The sequence below is a fragment of the Carlito syrichta genome, unplaced genomic scaffold, assembly GCF_000164805.1.
Source record: "Carlito syrichta isolate Samal-C Ts95f unplaced genomic scaffold, Tarsius_syrichta-2.0.1 Scaffold305679, whole genome shotgun sequence".
Taxonomy (NCBI): domain Eukaryota; kingdom Metazoa; phylum Chordata; class Mammalia; order Primates; family Tarsiidae; genus Carlito; species Carlito syrichta.
Window position 1 is genome coordinate 165,935 of NW_007249775.1, and position 19,787 is coordinate 185,721.

General features: G+C 41.8%; 1 protein-coding gene across 2 annotated transcripts in view; it reads left to right on the forward strand.

Annotated features, from left to right (window-relative positions):
- DDHD1 (DDHD domain containing 1) overlaps nucleotides 1–9,784 on the forward strand; it is an 87,460-nt gene extending 77,676 nt beyond the window's left edge. The window contains exon 12 of one of the 2 annotated variants that reach the window (XM_008062233.2): nucleotides 8,830–9,784. In XM_008062233.2, coding sequence (XP_008060424.1) covers nucleotides 8,830–9,011 — 182 coding nt within the window. In that variant the 3' untranslated portion in view covers nucleotides 9,012–9,784. The remainder of the gene's footprint in view (nucleotides 1–8,829) is intronic. The other variant, XM_008062232.2, reaches the window with a different exon arrangement.
- The last annotated feature ends 10,003 nt before the right edge of the window (nucleotides 9,785–19,787 follow it).

Consider the following 19,787-nt stretch of genomic DNA (forward strand, 5'->3'; position numbering starts at 1 on the left):
GGGAGCGGCCACTGCACTCCAGTCTGGGCGACAGAGTGAGACTCCGATTCAAAAAAAAATAAAATAAAAATAAAATAAAACTAGTAAGTCAAGTTCTATTTTTCCTTCGGTGTATATAAGGAAATACAGATTATAAAAGTAGGTACTCCCTCTCTAACTATGTCAAGTGTAAAACTTGACTTTTTTCCTCTAAAAAAAATGTTTAGCAGATTTTATTTTGATTCCTTGTAATGTTGTGTTCTTACTGTATCTGCTACTCTAAAATTGAAAATGACAGCATTCATTGCCATCCATGAAATTTTTTAAAAAGGAAGCAAGTTCAGGTGTTATACCCCTGGAGGCTAGATGTTTCTTCCACAGTCTACCCCACTCCAGGATAAATTATTAATATGGTTGGATATTCCTGTTTGGACCAACAGTACTTTTAATTTAATTCTATCTGTGACAGAGTCTGAGGACCGAAAATTTATCATTGAAAGTTTTTTTTTTAACAATACCCAGAAAATTCATTTTAGACATTGATATTTACGTAAACTTATATTTTACTTTTCCTATAAGAGTTCTTTACTCTTTCTGGCCTAAATTTTCTACTTAAGCCGGTCTCAGTGGCTCAGCCTGTAATCCCACGCTTTGGGAGGCTGAGGTGAGTGGATTGCCTGAGCCCGCGGGTTGGAGACCCGCCTGAGCAATTTGGCGAAACCTCATCTCTACAATAAATAAAAAAATCAGCCAGGCGTGGTAGCGTGCGCCTGTAGTTCCGGCTGCTCAGAAGGCTGAGGCGAAAGGCTCGCCGGAGCCCAGCAGGTCAAGGCTGCGATGGCCGGGAGCGGCCACTGCACTCCAGTCTGGGCAACAGAGTGGGACTCCAACTCAAAAATAAAAAAAGTTCTACTTAATATCAAAATATGTTTGTGATAGTACAGAATTCTGTTGTGACATCCCGACGTCAAAAGAAAACTCTAAGGAAGATCAGCATCAAAGGAAGGACTTTATAAGGCGGCAGTAACGTTGTTCATGCACAACAGTGATGTTAGCAAACTTTGGGGTGAGTGAGGGAACAAGAGCTGGGTGGGACTGAAGCCCTAGGAGAAGGGTTGTAAAGAGATACATAGAGAATCTATAGGCCTGAGAGAGAAAAAACTTTTTTTTTTTTTTTTTTACTGCTTAACTATTTTGTTATTTAACATTGTAATGATATCAGAATGATAATAGAGAAACCTCCCGTTTCTTCCAGAGCAGTAGTTAGTAGAGGTGCATAGGTGTATTGCATCATTATATTTTGATAACTTAACAAAATACATATTCTTTCATTCTTGCATATAAATTCTTTGATGGTCCACATGGTAAATTTTTTGTCAGCTAGACTCAACTAAATATGAGTCTAAGTGACACACGTTCATCTTTAGATATAGAAGTAACTATTAAAATTAGACTATTACTATTGTAGGATTCTGCCTTTTAAATCAGATTCCAAAGATTTGCTTTACTAATTATTTGACTTGCCTCAATAATACACTCTTCTATGTAATCCTGATTTAAATTTCTTATGTCATAATTGCTGTCATGGCTAAATCTTGCAAATCATTAAACTTCTTCATTAAATCTTTCTGGAATTTGGAATTATGATTAGATGATTCTGCCTTTCTTTCTACTCACTTTGTTTCTGGATAACCTTTATTCTGAAGCTACCGACTTTGATTCTCTTGCTATTTGAGAGTAAAATGGGACATAGACTTTGAACTTGTGATCAATCAGGATTTCTTTAGTTGAAGAATGCCTGTTGTCAATTGAAGCCTGCTTTATTTTCATCCAGTTGAAGCATCTTATATATGATTCCTTATTTCTTTTGAAAGTCTGGACTTCTTTTCACTGGTTTTACTGTTTCATTTCTCGTGCCACTCCCACTGTGTTTATAACATTTCTATGAAAAGATCTGTTTCCTTTTACCATTGTTTTGCCTCTAGGTTAAAACCCAAATTAGCTCTAAATTTGGGGGACATCTGGGTGTTAACAGATTATCAGATTATATTTCAAATTTAATTATGCTTGCATTTTCCATGAAAGAGCTCCTTACAGAAACCAAGGTGTGTACTTCCTTATGTATGCTAGGTTTAATCAGCTTGTTGGAAGTGTGGTCTAACTTTTGGCCACAGCATCATTGAAGGCCATTTCTAACCATCAACCAACCCTTTACAGCATCTTGTGTTTTTTTTTCACAGATTTCAGACTTCAGGAATCCTTCTTTAATCTCCCACAACTTCTTTTTCCGGAAAATGTAATGCAGAGTAAAGATAATGCCCTCGGTATGGTATATGTCAGGAATAGCATTCAGAATACATGAAAATGATCTGTTTAGAGCTCTTCTGCTCGTTGAAAAATTGGGTTAGTTCTTCTGTGAAATCAGCCTTGATGTTACTATTACAGACTATACGTATTTTCTTCCCATATTTTTTAATCTTAAATTGTAGTGTTCCTGAGACTGAGTATTGACTGGCCACTTAATGTACTAAAATATGTGACATTTCTGTACATTCCTACAAAGGAGGAACGTTTTAGAGAGTAGAGAGAAGCACTTGACCATTTTCTTTCTTCTTTATTTTCCTAAAGACTTCAAAGAGATTCGTTATTCTTTTCATGTAATACGCTTAGATAAAATCCTAGTTTTTTTCACATTAATAGTAACTTTACCGCTTAGGGTTATAAGACACGTCATAGCTGACATCTGGTTTTCACACGAATGTTTCATGTACTGTAAGGGTTGAATTCTCTTTAAAAAATAGTATTCTTGGCTCCCAGAGATACTTTCAGTCTCTTAATTTTCAGTATCCTCTAAGTGTATCACTAAGGGTTAGTTTTAGCCGTTTAAAATTATGCTTGTGACTGCTCATTCCTTTTTTCACAGCTTCTCTTTCTCTTTTAAGAAAATTGAGTTTTATCTTTGACAAGACACGTTACAGGTTTTTCTTTGCATCATTTAACCACGTTTAATTTTAGTTTCTTTGATTGCCAACTTTTATAAATGTTTTCAGTTTTATAAAAAACGGTCTCACATTACTTGATACAAGTTCCAAAGCAGTGTTTGAGTATAACAAGCTGTGGGGTTTTTTGGGTATAGCAGCAGTATGGATTGGTCTAACTCAGTGAATTCCCCTTAAGGAGTTATCTTAAAGTATGCTCTCTGTTCCTGCCCATGTAATAGCCAGCCCCTTTCATAAAGAAATAATTTATGCTTTTTGCATTTTTAGCTGGAGGAAGGAAAGTTAATTTGCTCATATGCTTGTCCTTCAGTCAAGTCACCCATATATTCACCATCTCCAAACCATCCTAACTACCTAAGCAGTTAGGCCACCTCATCATAACAACATCAAACTGATACAGGTGGAAATGTCTATATGACTTTGATTCTCTCCTTCCCATTTTCATTCATTCAACAGTTATTTGTTATATGTTTACCGTGAGTCAAGAGACTATGGTATTCACTAGAAAAGAAAACAAGGTGAAACAGATTTCAGGACTGCCTAGGAAGATGCGAACATGAAAATTAAGTATTTTCTAGAGGACATATATTCTGATAGGGAACGTAAGTAACCTCACAAATAAGTAGAATATGTGTAGAACATGGTGAACCACGTAACAGGTGCAGTACAGGAAAGGACCCTGTCAGTTCTGAGGGGTGAAAAGTCACTTTCACCTTGGAAAATTATAAAGACTTTGTGGAAGAAGTGGGATGTGAACTTGCAGAGAAGAAAAGACCTTGCCAGGAGAAGAAGCAGCATGAGCAAAGCCTCGGAGGTGGGAGGCATGGGGTGTATTGAGAGCTCTTGTTAGTTTTCTTTAGATGAACCCGGGCTGGTTGGGAGTAGTCCTGAATATGACTGGGAGCATGTGCTAAACCAAATTGTGAGGGCCCAACGAATCCAGCCATTCATTTCTTGAGTTGTTTTTGTATTCAAGATGTAGCCACATAGCCTGTCGTTAGCTGTTAGACATTTTAATGTTTTCACGATAAGTTAGTTGGGAAAAAATTGGGAGTAGATGTGCCAACCAGTTATAGAACTCTTTGGAGTTTTGATTGTTATTTTTAAAAATAAAGAGTGGCTGCAGAATATTCTTAAGTGTATTTGGAACTATAGTAATTTACAAAATCTACATTTTTCTTGAACGTCAAACACTTAACCGCATGAGATGGGTAGTTGCTGTGAGGCAGCACAGAAATAAGAAGTCATGGCTTGCCCATAAGAACTTTGAACATAATCTTTCTTATTATAAGTGAGTCCTTTTTTTTTTTTTTTTTTTGAGTTGGAGTCTCACTCTGTCACCCATGCTGGAGTGCAGTGGTCGCTCCCGGCCACCGCAGCCTCGACCTGCTGGGCTCCAGTGATCCTTCTGCCTCAGCCTTCCAAGTAGCCGGAACTACAGGCGTGCACTACCACGCCTGGCTGATTTTTTGATTTATTGTAGAGATGAGGTCTCACTGCTCTGCACTGGGCTAACATGCAATTAGCTACAGTGTATGTGAATATTTTATATTTTTGCCAAAGTTCAGAACATTTCACAAGATGTCCTGATGTGCACATTTATTTATTTATTTATTTTGAGTTGGAGTCTCACTCTGTCGCCCAGACTGGAGTGCAGTGGCCGCTCCCGGCCACCGCAGCCTCGACCTGCTGGGCTCCAGCGATCCTTCCGCCTCAGCCTTCCGAGTAGCCAGAATTACAGGCATGCGCTACCACGCCCGGCTGATTTTTTGATTTATTGTAGAGATGAGGTCTTGCTGCCCAGGCGCATCTTGAACCCGCGGGCTTAGGCAATCCACTCACCTCAGCCTCCCAAAGCACGGGATTACAGGCTGAGCCACCGAGCCCGGCTGAGTCTTTCATTTAGAAGCACAGAGTTATCTCTGCTAGTGTTTTAAGTATTTTTCTTGGTGTCTACCTGGAGCCAAAAATACAATTATGACCATAAGTATTATTACAAATAAGATTGCTTTTAAGATTAAGTTTTTGAAAATTTCTCTCTAGGGAAATTGAGATTTTTCCATTAAATGGTAGGAAATTGTCCAGTTACATGCTTACTTTCTATTCGTATATGTGAGCCACCATACCCAGCTGGTTATATCATATCCAGCTGGGCGTGGTGGCTCATGCCTATAATCCCAGCACTTTGGAGGGTGAAGGCGAGAGGATTGCCTGAGTCCAGGGGTTCAAGACCAGCCTGGGCAACTTGGCAAGACCTCATCTCTACAATAAATCAAAATATTAGCCGGGCATGGTGGCGCATGCCTGTAGTTCCAACTACTTGGAAGACTGAGGTGGAAGGATCACCTGAGCCCAGCAGATCAAGACTGCGGTGACTGTGAGCATGCCACTGCACTCCAGCCTGGTTGACAGAGTGAGACACCAACTCAAAAAATAAAATATCACATCCATGCTGACAAGCCTTGTGCACAAAAGAATTCTCTAAAGAAAGCACAATACTGATGATACTTTACACTGTAGAGGTTCTTTAAATAGCAAACACTTAACAGCATAAAATCTGTATAGGAGACATCTCCTTTGGGGATAGGGGAGGAAATATGCCTACAGGTGACTCCCCAGAAAGAAAGTTATCCTTTATTCATTCATTCATTCATCCATCCATTCATTTTAGTTGGGTCTCACTCTGCCACCCAGGCTGTAGTGCGATGGCTTGATCACAGTTCACTATAACCTCATCCTCCTGGGCTCAGACAATCCCTCCCAGGTCGCTGGGACTACGGGCATGTACCACCACACCCCCTAACTCTTTTATTTCTTGTGGAGACGAGGTCTTGCTACGCTGCCTAGGCTAGCCTTAAACTCCTGTGCTCGAACCGTCCTCCTGCCTTGGCCTCCCAAAGTGCTGGAATGTCCTGTAGGCCTGAGTCGCTGCACCTGACCAAATTATCCATTTTTAAAAACATTGTAAGCAAAGAACTGATTATTTAAAACGTGTTTTCTCATTGTTACTTCTTTTAAGCTGTTCACAAACCTGATTGCTTTCTTTGTAGATAGAGAAAATTCTAGCACTTAGGCATTCAAGAGAGAAGAAAGTGAAGATTTTATGTTTTTCTTTGACCTAACTCAGCTAGAGAAACTAGGCAAAAACTACCAACTTGTTCTTGATATAGTAATCATGTGAAAGCAGGTCGTATAGGCCTTGTAGACTGGCCAAGAGCAGGTCTCACAGCACATATGTTGTAGAATGGTGCTGCCGGGTAGAACCTCACTCCCTTGGAAAATGTGTCATCCACATGAAAGGGAGAGAGAAGGTGGAAGATAGGCCTACCGAGCTCCTTCCACCACCTACATAACCGTACGAGTAGATGTGAGGTCAAGTACACCGACAGCCAGACTACCTGGGATAAACCTTTAAATTAGGATGAAAGTCATCGTTCCGGCTGGCTACCTGATTTCCATTTTGATAGAGACAATCTAAAGCTAAATAGAAAAGGATGTGAGGAACCAATCTTGCTAGTGACACTGACCAAAGCCCCTATAGATGCTAAGAGTGACAAGGGCATACAATATGATAGGACAATAATTAAAGTTGATATTTGAGTGTTGGCCGGGTTCGGTGGCTCAGCCTGTAATCCCAGCACTTTGGGAGACCAAGGCGAGTGAATTGCCTGAGTCCACGGGTTTGAGACTAGCCTGGGCAACTTGGTGAAACTTCTTCTTTACAATAAGTTTTAAAAAATTAGCTGCACGTGGTAGCACATGCCTGTAGTTCCAGCTACTGGGAAGGCTAAGGCGGAAGGATCACCGGAGCCCAGCAGGTCGAGGCTGCGGTGGCCGGGAGCATGCCACTGCACTCCAGTCTGGGCAACAGAGTGAGATTCCAACTCAAAGAAAGTGAATTTTAAAAATTGTAACTTGGTAGTCTTCACCAGTAGTAACACGTTTCCCATCTCTTCTCTTTTTCATCTTTTTTCTGTGTATTTAACTTCACTTTGATTGCTCTTCATTGTGCTTGAGAACTTCAGTTTTTTCTTCTTTTTTCATCTTCCACTCTGTTGTGCCAGGATGTACCTGCAAATCTAATGCAAAGGCATCATGGAATACAAAAGATTAGAACATTACTACCTCACAGATTCTTGTATGAGTTTCAGCTATTTCTAACTTGTTATGGTCTGGATTGTTGTAATTTAAATGAAAAAATTATAGTTAGTAAAAAGTCTGTTCAATGTACTTTACAGGTATTTTGTAGTCTAATTGGTGTTTATAACTTTTAAGTATCAACCTTCTCTGAAAATGTATGGATAGATCCATGAACATTCCTTATTGAAAGAGCATAATTGAATAGAAAAATAACTGTAGAAGCATTTTTAAATTACCAAATGGTATTGTCACAACATACCTATTTAAAATAAGCATTAACTAAGCACTTATATGAAATCTTTCCCTGGAGTATTGTGATTTCTTACGTCTGATTGCCAAATTTCCAGTGTAAAGCAAAACCCAACTTGTCTTAATTTTTGCCAGTTTTACTTTTGACATCTTTTGGCTCTGGCAGAAAGCAGACTTGAAGTCTGATTGGTAGTGATTCAGTAGTTTTTGTTCTGTTTATAAAATAGAACCTTCAGAATATGCATGGCTTACTGACCCGTTTTAAAGGAGTGCCTGAAGGTCAAAATGTCATTGTTCTAAGGATTTATTAAATGAGTCTATTGAAAGTCTCTTAGAGCCTTGATTTGTTTAAGGTGATTTTCTCTTAACAGGTATTGCAAGGACTTTCTGTCAGTTTTAGAAAAAGCTTGACTAAATTCACTGAATTGTTTGAGGACAGTACTTTTTATAGTTGTTGTTTTTGCTTTTTCCTTTTTCTTTTGAGGACAGTACTTTTATAAACAAAGCCCTTCCAGGAATCATCACTGCTCCTCCCAATTTAACTTTCCCAGCCAAAAAGAAAAGGTTCTTCTTTCATTGAACAAACATTTGATGAGTATTAATATGCCCCTGTCCTGTCCACCCCACCAGCCCCTGCTGACTGGATGGAGAGCAGGGTTTGTGGGCATTGCCACTGAGGAATTCAACCTAGTGGGGAAGAAAACATTCTGGAACTGTAAAGATTTGGTTATCTTCTGGCATACCCCCAAAGAACCAATTGATACATAAGGCCTCCCTAATTAAGAAGCCAATGAAGCCGGGCTCGGTGGCTTAGCCTGTAATCCCGCACTTTGGGAGGCTGAGGTGAGTGGATTGCCTGAGCCCGCGGGTTCGAGACCCGCCCGGGCAACTTGGCATGACTTCGTCTCTAACAATAAATAAAAAAAATTAGCCGGGCGTGGTAGCGCGTGCCTGTAGCTCCAGCTACTTGGAAGGCTGAGGCGGAAGGATTGCCAGAACCCAGCAGGTTGAGGCTGCGGTGGCTGGGAGCATGCCACTGCACTCCAGTCTGGGCTACAGAGTGAGACTCCAACTCAAAAAAAACAAGCCAGTGAGTGAACTGTTGTACTCCCACAGGCATTGCATGCAAGCCCGGCCCATAATTCTTCAAGAAGGTTTTTTTTCTTAGGCACAAAGATTAAATGGTAATGCCAAATTTTTAACCTAGTTTTTTTAACTCCCAGAATACTCTGTGATACCAAGTGATTTTTTTCTTGTTTTCTTTCTTTCTTAATTCATACTGACTTTAGCATACAAAAGAAAGATGAGGCTCTTTGAGTGTTTTCACATAAGATTATAGTTTTTTAAAATGGCAATGAGAGTCACTTCTACTTGTTGAACGTTTACTCTCAACTCTAGTAGGTGTATATAGAATGCATCTTACTGTGACCTGTACTCATGTTTTTGCCTTCTTCTCTTCCAGTGGAGTTGGACCACAGGATTGATTTTGAACTCAGAGAAGGCCTTGTGGAGAGCCGCTACTGGTCAGCTGTCACGTCACATACGGCCTACTGGTCGTCCTTGGATGTTGCCCTCTTTCTTTTAACCTTCATGTACAAACATGAGCACGATAATGATGCAAAACCCAATTTAGACCCAATCTGAACTCTGGAAGGATATTCATGGCCCAAAATTGATTTTTTTTTTCCTGTTTAAATGTGTGTGTCAAGATATGGAAATTTCAGGGTTCCATATGTTTCAGTTTTGTTTAGGGCAAGAAATATTTGAATTTAAAAGCACTTTATTTTATTTTTTAAAAAACATGTTTCCGGTCCTAAAGAAGTTATTTACAGTTTCCATCATTTTGATTATGAATCTGACAACCCCTGCAAGCAATCAAGCGAGACCTGGAAATGAGGAAGGTTTGGGTGAACTGCACGGAAAGGCTATACATCACAACCTAATTTCTCCCAAGTATAAAGGCATAGTAATGGGTGAATCTAATGTGTTGACCAAAATATGTTACAAATTAAAAATGGTCAAAGTCCTGTGTCTTCTCTATAACAACCACAAGGCACTATCATTGTTTTAAATTTCTGTGACAACTCCCATTTCCACATCCCTTTGAGCAAAGAGTGTCACAGATGTAAAATTTCTTGCATTTAACTTGTTTAAAAACCTAATGCTGAAAAAGAATATTTGAACTACTGTATTTATATTTATTACCTCTGACTAATTGCTTTATTTCAATGTATGCTTCAAATGTTACTTTTTTAAATGTTTTCTTTGAACATAAGAGCCACATTTATTTTCTGTAGTATTGAGAGCATTTTTTCCTCAGAACTCCTTCTTTGTACTCTTCAGATGAATATACAGACACTGTGGCATACTTTCAGTTTTTGGGTTTTTTTCATTAAAAACTTGTGGTTTCACACAAATGACACTAGTTCAGTTTTTTTAAGTGATTTTTTTTATGTCACATGTTCCTCAGAGAAAAGTAAAGTTTTTCTAAACTTGACACACAGTATTCCATAATGGGTACATTTCATTAACTCTACTAGAAAATTAGCACATGTCTTTGGAATAGGGAGTGTGACAACTATTTCAGATGTATAAATATTTGTGTGCCAAATAATTAAGCTATATGAAGGAATGGCGTGCCACTAACACATATTATTTTTAAAGTATTGAAAAAACATCAAGACTCAAGGCACAGTAAATCAGGATTCTGAGGCACTGGAAGGGTTTTCTTAAGCTGCCATTGTTTCCACAGTGCTTTTCATCTGAGGGGCTCAAAGTTTTAAAAGGGGTACATTTGGTAATCTAGTAGCTCCTTGAGGTAAGTAGATGAATGTTGTTCTTGTATCACGTGTTAATTCACCAAGGCACCAAAACATTCTAAGTGCCTTGCCTTCAGTGACATCGCAAAGCAGAAAAGTTTGAATTTCCAAGTCAGACTGTATTTTATGTGCTGTTCAGTGATTTGATTTACATGTGACCTCTGAGTAGTTTGCAAACAATAATAACAGAAGTTGCAGTTCATAATTTAGAGACATGACCAGGAAGCCAGTGTATTTCCCTGCTTGACTTCCACATTCCTGGGTTCTCATATACACGGGAGGAGCTACCAAGGACATCAGCAGCCATCTCTGCCACCCCCAGCCTCACTTCTGAGTGGGTCCACTGGGTTCCCCCTAAGGTGCTGTTCTTTCTTGTCTTGCAAGGAATTTCTTAGCTTCCCAGTAATCATTGTCAAACCCAAGCAAAGTTGGTCAGCTGTATATCTCGCCTGCTCCTTTCTTTATAAGATAGCAGAGTCTGGCTTACTTATAGATCTTATTGGCACTCTCAGTACTGTTGCCTGTTTTGACCTTTCACTGAATTTGCACAACATAAAGCACTTAATGTTTAAAAAAACCCCAAGGCTCCGTGACCAAGTATATGACTCACTAAAAATCCCTTGCTATAAAAGGCTTTTGATGAGACCTTGGTGAAGCTGAAGCAATCTCTTTCTAATTTAGAGATTCCTATGAACTCAGGTCATTTTCATAGCCTGTTTATTTTGTAGTCTTATTTAGTTCTCAGGAAAACTCAACTCGTGCTGTATGACTGTATCGTTATAGGTACGTGAGCATATGTTGCTGTAGGTAGTATTATACGCAAGTGAGTCAGACCTTGAAGGGATTAGTTCTTAGCCACTAGAATGTGAAGAGCCCTTTTTACCTGAGAAGATTGAAATTATGTCAAACCTTTTCATTTTATATCATTGAGTAAAAAGAAAAGTATATTCCCATAGCCATAGGAATAGGTCTGCTTTCTTTTTTTTTTTTCATATTGAGAAAACAAAATCATATTTAACTACTTGGAGTTTATTTGAATTCTTGGAAAGAGCAATATTCAGAAACCTTTTTCAAAAATAAGACGTTCCGGACTACTGGACAGGTGTTTTGTTTTCAGTTCATTATCTCATCTAATAGAGATGGTAGTTTTGATTTTGTAGTATCCTGGCTTCTATGTCTTTGCATGTTATCATGGGATGTACTTGTATATACTCAATTAATATACAGAGTATGTGTAATTCTGGCTTGATTTAGAAGCTAAGTCAGTTACTGAGTAACATTTGCAACTTTATTCCAGCGAGTACTAAATTGGCCAAAAAAAGTTTTGTTTTTGATACCATTAAAATTTTATTCTCTATTTTGTGTACATGCTATGATTCTCCTGAGTACTGATTAGATCGTTCAACTTTAATCCAGCTTGTTTTCTAAGAGTTACTGAAAGTTCGAATAAGGAGGATATCTTGGATTAAATCTTGCTTCATTTTTACTTTAAAATTAGCCTTCTAAGAGTTACTGAAAGTTCGAATAAGGAGGATATCTTGGATTAAATCTTGCTTCATTTTTACTTTAAAATTAGCCTTCCTAAGTCCTTTTGTTCATAGCTTTTATTCTCAGCAGTAGTTTTGCTCATATTATAATCCAGTGTTACTATATTTTAGAATATAATTAGAAAATATACTGGGTTTTCCAGTAACTCCTTTTATATATGAAGCAAGCCTTAGGAATCTCGTCTTTTACTTCTATTAAATGGCATCTGTTATCTTTTAAAAACACTAGCACTGAATATGCTTCTCCTGATACACCAAAGGTCTCAGACAGAGATGTGTTAACATTTATCTTCAGTCCCTTTCCCTTGTTGGGAACTGAAGCATTCTAATCTATAAGGCATTTTACACACCATATTCTGGCTTTGCATCACCCAGAGAACAGACAGAAGGAAAAGAAACCATCTGTGCAGTGTCACAACAGTGCCACTGTGCATTCAGTGATAGCCCCTGAGCACTTCGTGGTGGAGCCAGACCAAGCCAAGAGATATGACGGCGCAAGGTCTGCAGAAGACAAGTCATTGGATTTCTGATCAGTTTACTTGATGTTTCTGTCTTCTCAGTTATTAATGAGTGTGGCATTTAAACCATTGAGAAAACGCATTTGAGTGCTGTCTCACCATTATTTTTGAATAATCTTTCCTTGTCATGGAAGTGGGGCTAAAGGATGCAAAATGTTAGCGATCAAGGCAGAGCAAAAAGGAAGGTAGTGATTACAGACTGGGGAAAGAAGCTCGAATTTTACTAGACTGTCAGGTGGTGGGCCTCTGTGATTATTCTCACGTTTTCTTTCCCTTTTTTTTTTTTTTTTGAGTTGGAGTCTCACTCCATCGCCCAGACTGGAGTGCAGTGGCCGCTCCCGGCCCCCGCAGCCTCGACCTGCTGGGCTCCGGCGATCCTTCCGCCTCAGCCTTCCGAGTAGCTGGAACTACAGGCGCGCGCTACCACGCCCAGGCGGGTCTCGCACTAGCGGGCTCAGGCAATCCACTCACCTCGGCCTCCCAAAGCGCGGGATTACAGGCTGAGCCACCGAGCCAGGCCTATTCTCATGTTTTCTATCCCTTATCTACATTCTGCTGTCACCCCTGGGCCTCAGGCCACTGTCAAGGATCTTTCTGATGGCACTCTGTCTGAATTGAAATAATGAATTTGGAAGGTCTTATTGAGTAGTGCTGGGATGGTGGCAGCCTGGGTTATATACATTCTGTTTCAATCTTTAGGACATGCTAGGGATAGTTTCCAATGAATCCTAAAATTTCAGGATCTGTACAGATTTTAGAGGTCAGCTAGTCCAACCCGTTTTGGTGTCAAGTAAAGCATTGAAGTGGCAGTAAAGGTCATGAAAAGTAAAGTGAGGGACTGCAGACTCGATGAAAGGTAGATACAGAGACAAGAGAGGGAGGTGGTGCAGTCTCCAAGGAAAAATACGCAGGACAGCAGGATTCTAGAGCCAGAAGAGGGGGTTGGAGGTCCTTCTTTTCTAAAGCATAGTCTGCAAATGTTACCAGGTGCTGTGTCAGAAAATAAGTTTGGGAAACACCAGATTAAAGAGGTTTCTTTACAGCAGGACTTTGGGAGACTTTGTGAGTATTGTGAGTATATCTGGTGCTGCGTGAGGGGTTCCTGATGTATTTATCCAGACATTTTCTATTTGGAATTTACTGAGAGAAATTCTATCACACTTAATTCCTTTATTTTATAACTGCACCCCCTCCTGGGATCCTTTGTTTTACAAGTGAGCACTCCCACCCCTTACAATCACATGGCCAACCAATGACAGCCAGAATTCGAACCTATACCCCGATTCCCAACTCTTAAACTGATCTGTCTGTTTCTCCTGATAGATAGGGAACTCTTCCTAAAGGACAGACACTGCCTCTCCATTTTGTCCCCACCTGCCCTCCTCACACACCCCTCCTCTTGGGTAACTGGATGCTTTATTTACAGCAAGCTGTTGACTCTGTCCATAGGCCTGTGTTCCAGAGTTGGGCCTCATTCCTACAAGGTCTGGACAGATTGCTTTCATATCCCAGATGGAAAATACCCAGGAAAAAGAAAATTCAAAACCAGAAATATATGTGATGTTACCGATGCAAAGTTGGAAAAGAAGCAAGTTACATGGTGTTATACGATGTGGAATATTGCTTTCATTCCATAATGTTTATATGTTGGCCTTTTATCAATTCATGACAAATAGGTCGTTTCTAAAACTGTTCCGACATAGAATAACTCATAGAAATTTAAATTTTAAGTGCTAATCTTTTTGGAGACTAGGAGAAGAGTTCTTACTATTGGGTGGTGTGTGTTCCTAAAATATAGCCCCTTGGCAGGTTGTTAGTGTGAACTTTTCCTCTGCCTTTGTGTTTGAATAGGGGTGGGTGCATGCTTAGTATTGTCTGTCGCCTTATGGTTTTTTATTTATACACAACAGGGTACAACTTGCTTCCTCCCCACCCTACGGTTGTCAGGATATGTTGGGAAATGTTCTGTAGGAAGATCACATCTGGTTTTCTGTTGGAGTCAGATGAAAAACAAGTCTGTTAGTGAACCTTGAACATTTTCTCCTGGAAGACTTCAAATATCCAGGAGCCTCATTCATACCCTCTCTTGACTGAATCCACACCCACTGTCATCTCTGCTTGATCTCTAGAAATATTTCTTTTTTTCTTTTTCTTTTTTTGAGTTGGAGTCTCACTCTGTCGCCCAGACTGGAGTGCAGTGGCCACTCCCGGCCACTGCAGCCTCGCCTGCTGGGCTCCGGGGATCCTCACGCCTCAGCCTTCCAAGTAGCTGGAACTACAGGCACATGCTACCACGCCCCGCTGATTTTTGGTTTATTGTAGAGAAGATGAGGTCTCGCCAAGTTGCCCGGGCAGGTTCCAAACCCGCAGGCTCAGGCAATTCACTCACCTCAGCCTCCCAAAACATGGGATTACAGGCTGAGCCACCGAACCCGGCTTCTAGAAATATTTTTTTTTTTGAGGTTTTTTTTTTTAATTATTATTTTTTATTATGAAGTTGTGGGGTACAGTTAAGGGTTAGGTATACAATTGCGTTTCATTCAGGCACCCTGTTGATATGGGGTGTTTCCCCGTTCCCAGACAGATATTTGCTACTGTTAATCCCATCTCCCTCCCACCCCCCCCATAGTTTCCCAGTACGATCAGTCATTTTCGTATAGTATTGCATTGGATGTTTAAGGTCCATTATATGAGTGAGAACATGTGATACTCGGATCTCTGTTTCTGTGAGAGGTCACTCAGTATTATAGACTCTAGTTCCATCCTAGAAATATTTCAATCCCCGTGGGCCTCATGGGAGAAAGGTATTACCATTTTCTGGTTCTAGGGCTGTCATCCTAAACCCACACTCTGCCAGGAAGAGTCTGGAGGGTTTTTGCTTTGTGCTGATGGGTGCATTTCTCAGAGGCAGTGAGCACCATGACTCTCCTGAGACCTATGAATTGTTCCTTTCAGCCATTGTGCCTTGTTCTTAAGTTCACCCTCCCTACTAGCACTCAATGTTGCCAGTGACTGCAGTAAAGACTCTTAGAAGGCAAGCCTTTTCCCTTTTTTGTTACTACTCTGCTCATTTTATTTTTGTATTTTGAGACAGGGTCTCACTCTCACCCAGGCTGGAGTGCAATGTAGTTATCCTGGCTACCGCAGCCTCCACCTCCTTGGCTCACCTGATCCAGCGTCAACCTCCCAAGTACAGGTGTGCGCCCCCACGCCTGGCTAGTTTTTTAAATTTCTGTAGAGACGAGGTCTCACTATGTTGTCTAGGCTGGTCTCAAACTCCTGGGCTCAAACAATTCTCCCACCTCAGCCTCCCAAAGTGCTGAGGTTACAGGCGTGAGCCACCATGCTCAGCCCCCTCTCATTTTCAATAGCCAAGGCAGGTTCATTCTCTCAGGTCTTCCATTTTACTGAAGCATGGATTATTGTTTATCTTTGCAGTGATCAGTTTGGAAGACAAAAAACTACACATTTATTCTGTCATTGTCCAGTTCTGATTTTTATCAACTGGAACTGGCGCTTGCACATTGGATAATTTTAATGAAGTAAAGAGGTAAATGTGTTTTGTCCAAGATGACACTGTTTCTCTAGCTGAGGTGACCCATTCGTTTCTGAGCTCACCAGCAGCAAGCAGTTGTGCCCTACAGCAAACAACCTCAAAGACCAGACTGTCCTAAGTTCCCTAGGGAACTTAACCCTTCTGACCCTATAATGTGTAGTATCCCTCCCAAAAAGTTTAGGAAGATTGAGAGACGGGAGAATCCACCTACTCGTGTGCTTCGGCTGCCACACCCTGTTTTTCTAGGAAGGTGGCACGTTTCCATGGTGACACATAAGGATCTTAAGGATTATAGTCCCCCACAGCTCCTCGATCCAGGGTGCAAAAGATAACCATTGTTCTCAGGCTTTCAGGCCAACCTAAGAACCCACACAAACTAGGACCAACTGCTGCATTTCCACCCTCTTCTCGTTCCCGGCCCTTGATGCCAAAGTGACTAAAAAGTCCAGTTTCAGATGTTTGTTGTTTTAAGAGTCCCTGGATTTCAGTGCTGGACAAAAGGAATTCCCTGAGGTAGTATTGACCTTAGAGTGGGAAATACATGGCCAGGATATGGGGACAACAAATGGAATTGGGGTGGGACAGTGTGTGGACTGTCAAAAGGGTAAAGGTGGGGGAAGAAAGATGGGTGCTTGGCCCTGACAGCTTAGACATTTCAGAAGACTAAGCCCAGACATAGTATTTCTGAGAGAGGGGGACAAGAGTCATGCAGGTCTGAAGACCACATTCCTTCCCCAAAGTTCTTTGATGATTCCATCTGTCACCCAGCCTTACTCTCCTGCTTGGTCGATCTTCCACTACCTGTCTTCAACAAACTATTTCTGCTACAGCAGACTATACCCATTTGCCTTTAAATGCATGCATTTGAGTTATTGTAATAACTACCTGTTTCTGTCTACACAACATCCTATTTCCTTTTCCTTTGGGTCCTTCCTGGTCAGTTCCATAAGTCTTTCCGAAGCCTTACTCCTGGTTACAATAATTTTCTGCTTTGTGAGTACCTTTTGTTGTTGTTTGTTGAGTCAGAGTCTCCTTTTGTTGGCCAGGCTGGAGTGCAGTGGCACACTCATGGCCACAGCAGCCTCGACCTGCTGGGCTTAGGTGTTCCTTCTGCTTCAGTTTTCCAAGTAGTTAGAACCACACAGATGCACACCACCACTCCCAGCTAGTTGTTTTTTTTTATTTCTTGTGGAGACAAGATCTCGCCAAGTTACCCAGGCTGGTCTGGAACTCCTGGACTCAGGCAGTCCTCTCACCTCTGCCTCCCAAAGTGCTGGGATTACAGGTGTGAGCCACTGTGCCCGGCTGTATGAGTCACTATTAACACTAACAAACTCATTCCTAGCACTGTCTGAACCAAGGACGAGGTGAGTACAGGATTCTGATCAGACCTTATTTCTCACCCCACCTATGAGCCACAGTCATTGGCCAAGAGATAGATAGGCACAGAAGCCAAACTAGACAGAGCAGAAGGTTTCCACGTGGTTGTATTTGCTGGCCCCAAAATGCAGACGAACTCTATGGCTGTTACACACAATCCCATGGCACATGGGTGCATTGCGAGCATGGAATCATCTCTGGCCAAACTCCTTTCCTTCCTGTGACATGAAGTGCGCATCTGCATGGAAAGGAAGGAAATTGCACATGAGATGGGCCACACATTCCTGGAGACCAAAGCAGATGCCGCCCTGACTTCCTTGTTGTACTTCCCTTATATGTGCTTAAGCTGCTGTGAGATGAGTGTCTCTTGAAGCAAAAAGAGTCCAAATTAATAATTTAACCAAAAACAACCTCTGCATTCCTAATGGAAATGGTCTCTGAGGACAATGTCTTGTGAAACCTTTCCTCAATCTCCTGGTTAAAATTTAATTACTGACCAGGCACCGTGGCTCACACCTGTTATCCAGAACTTTGGGGAGGCAGAGGTGAGAGGATTGCCTGAGCTCAGGGGTTCAAGACCAGCCTGGGCAACATGGCAAGACCTCATCTCTATAATAAATCAAAAAAAGCCAGGCATGGTGGCAAACACCTGTAGTTCCAGCTACTCAGAAGGCTGAGGTGAAAGGATCACCTGAACCCAGCAGGTCGACGCTGCAGTGGCAGTGAGCGTACCACTACACTCCAGCCTGGGCAACAGAGTGAGACCCCCAGCGCAAAAAAAAAATAATGACTGCCTGTGTGCTCCATAAGTCTTTGGTTATTAACGATGGGTTCCTCAGTAATTACACTGGTATCCCTTTGCCTTGATTTGGAGTTTGAGTATGTATCTCACATTTGTGTGTGTAAGCTCTTTAAAGGTAGGGAGCATATCTTTAGTAAAAGGTGAAAGATGTATACAATATGAAGAGAAGCCAGAGTGAAGGGAGCATATCTCAGTCATCATCCAACCTTCCACAGTGGGTCAGAGGTGCTTAAACGTATTGAATTACAGCTATAATGACACTGCATACCAGGCTGTAAGTGCTGGGACTAACCATGAGTTTTAAAAAATACAAAAATCTTTGCCTTTTGTGGAAAATTTTGTGGCCAAAATTTTTTTTTTTGGGAGTTGGAGTCTCAGTCGCCCAGACTGGAGTGCAGTGGCCACTCCCGGCCACCGCAGCCTCGACCTGCTGGGCTCCGGTGATCCTTCCACCTCAGCCTTCCAAGTAGCCGGAATTACAGGCATGCGCTACCATGCCCGGCTGATTTTTTGATTTGTTGTAGAGATCAGGTCTCGCTGCCCAGGCGGGTCTCGAACCCTCGGGCTCCCAAGGCGCGGGATTACAGGCTGAGCCACCGAACCCAGCTTTGTGGCCAAAATTTATGGGAATTGCTCAGTTGGGAAAAGCTGGGTTGGGAAAAAGCTCAGTTGGGAAAAGTAAAGGTAAACGCTGCCTGGATCCAAGAGACTCAGACAAAGGGATCTTCCTTTTTCTACAACCAAAGAAAGCAAAATTAACAGCTTTTGGGGCAGGGCAGAAGAGTAGGAAGTATGGGTCAGGGTGGACTTGAAAACAGAACTAGAGTGTACTACTTTGAAAGATTAATCACTGGACAGGCACAGTGGCTCCAACCTGTAATCTCAGCACTTTGGGAGTCCAAAGCAGGAAGATTGCTTGAGCCCCGGAGTTCGAGACCAGCCTGGACAACATAGCGAGACCCTGTCTCTAAAAATTAAAAAAAAAAATTTTTAAACCAACTGAGTGTGGTGGTGTATACCTATAATCCCAGCTACTCAAGAGGCTAAAGCAGAAGGATCACCTGAGCCCTGATGAGAAAATAGAAGCTATGTTTTTGGAGAAACGCGTACTTTAGGTAAAATTAACTTTGCCAACTCTGTCTTTTCAGAAACTTCCTGGTGCCAGGTATCAGAGGTATCTCATAGCAGCAATCAAACTTGCCTGGAGTAAAGGGAATTTGCAAGGCCTAAGACGTCCTGCGTGGGGCAAGGATTGTAAAAGTCGTGAAACTTGCAATTACAAAAGTTATGACCGCTCAGGGAGAGCAGGTGGGGATTAGATCTTCCAGTAAACTGGGCCCTCTCTACAGGAAGTCGAGGATCCCCCGAAGCTACCCACTGGGCATGCCTAGGAGACAAGGGGAGGTGCGCCCTCCATCAGCTCTAGGGAATGTACTTTGGGAAGGTGCGGGAGCGTTAGAACCCTTGTCACGCCCTTCTCTCGGGGCTGTGGTAATGTGGGCGGACGTTAGGGAGTCTGTGTCACAGGCTCTCCAAGACATTCGCAGGTGGTGGATAAGGAAGTCCCGGCAGTCACGTCTACCTGACTGCCACATCTCCAAGGAAAGGGGTCTAAGCGGGGGCTCGGGGGCTGCGGGCCGCACTCATCTCGAGCGTGGGTCTGCTCCCTGTCTGTGGGGAGTGAACTTGCCTTACATAGATCCCGTCGGCTCTCACCTCTACGTGTTGCAATTCTCTGCCTTCCTGGGATGGCCGGGCTGCCGGCGCGCACCTCTGGCTTGCGGCTCCGACGGTGCTG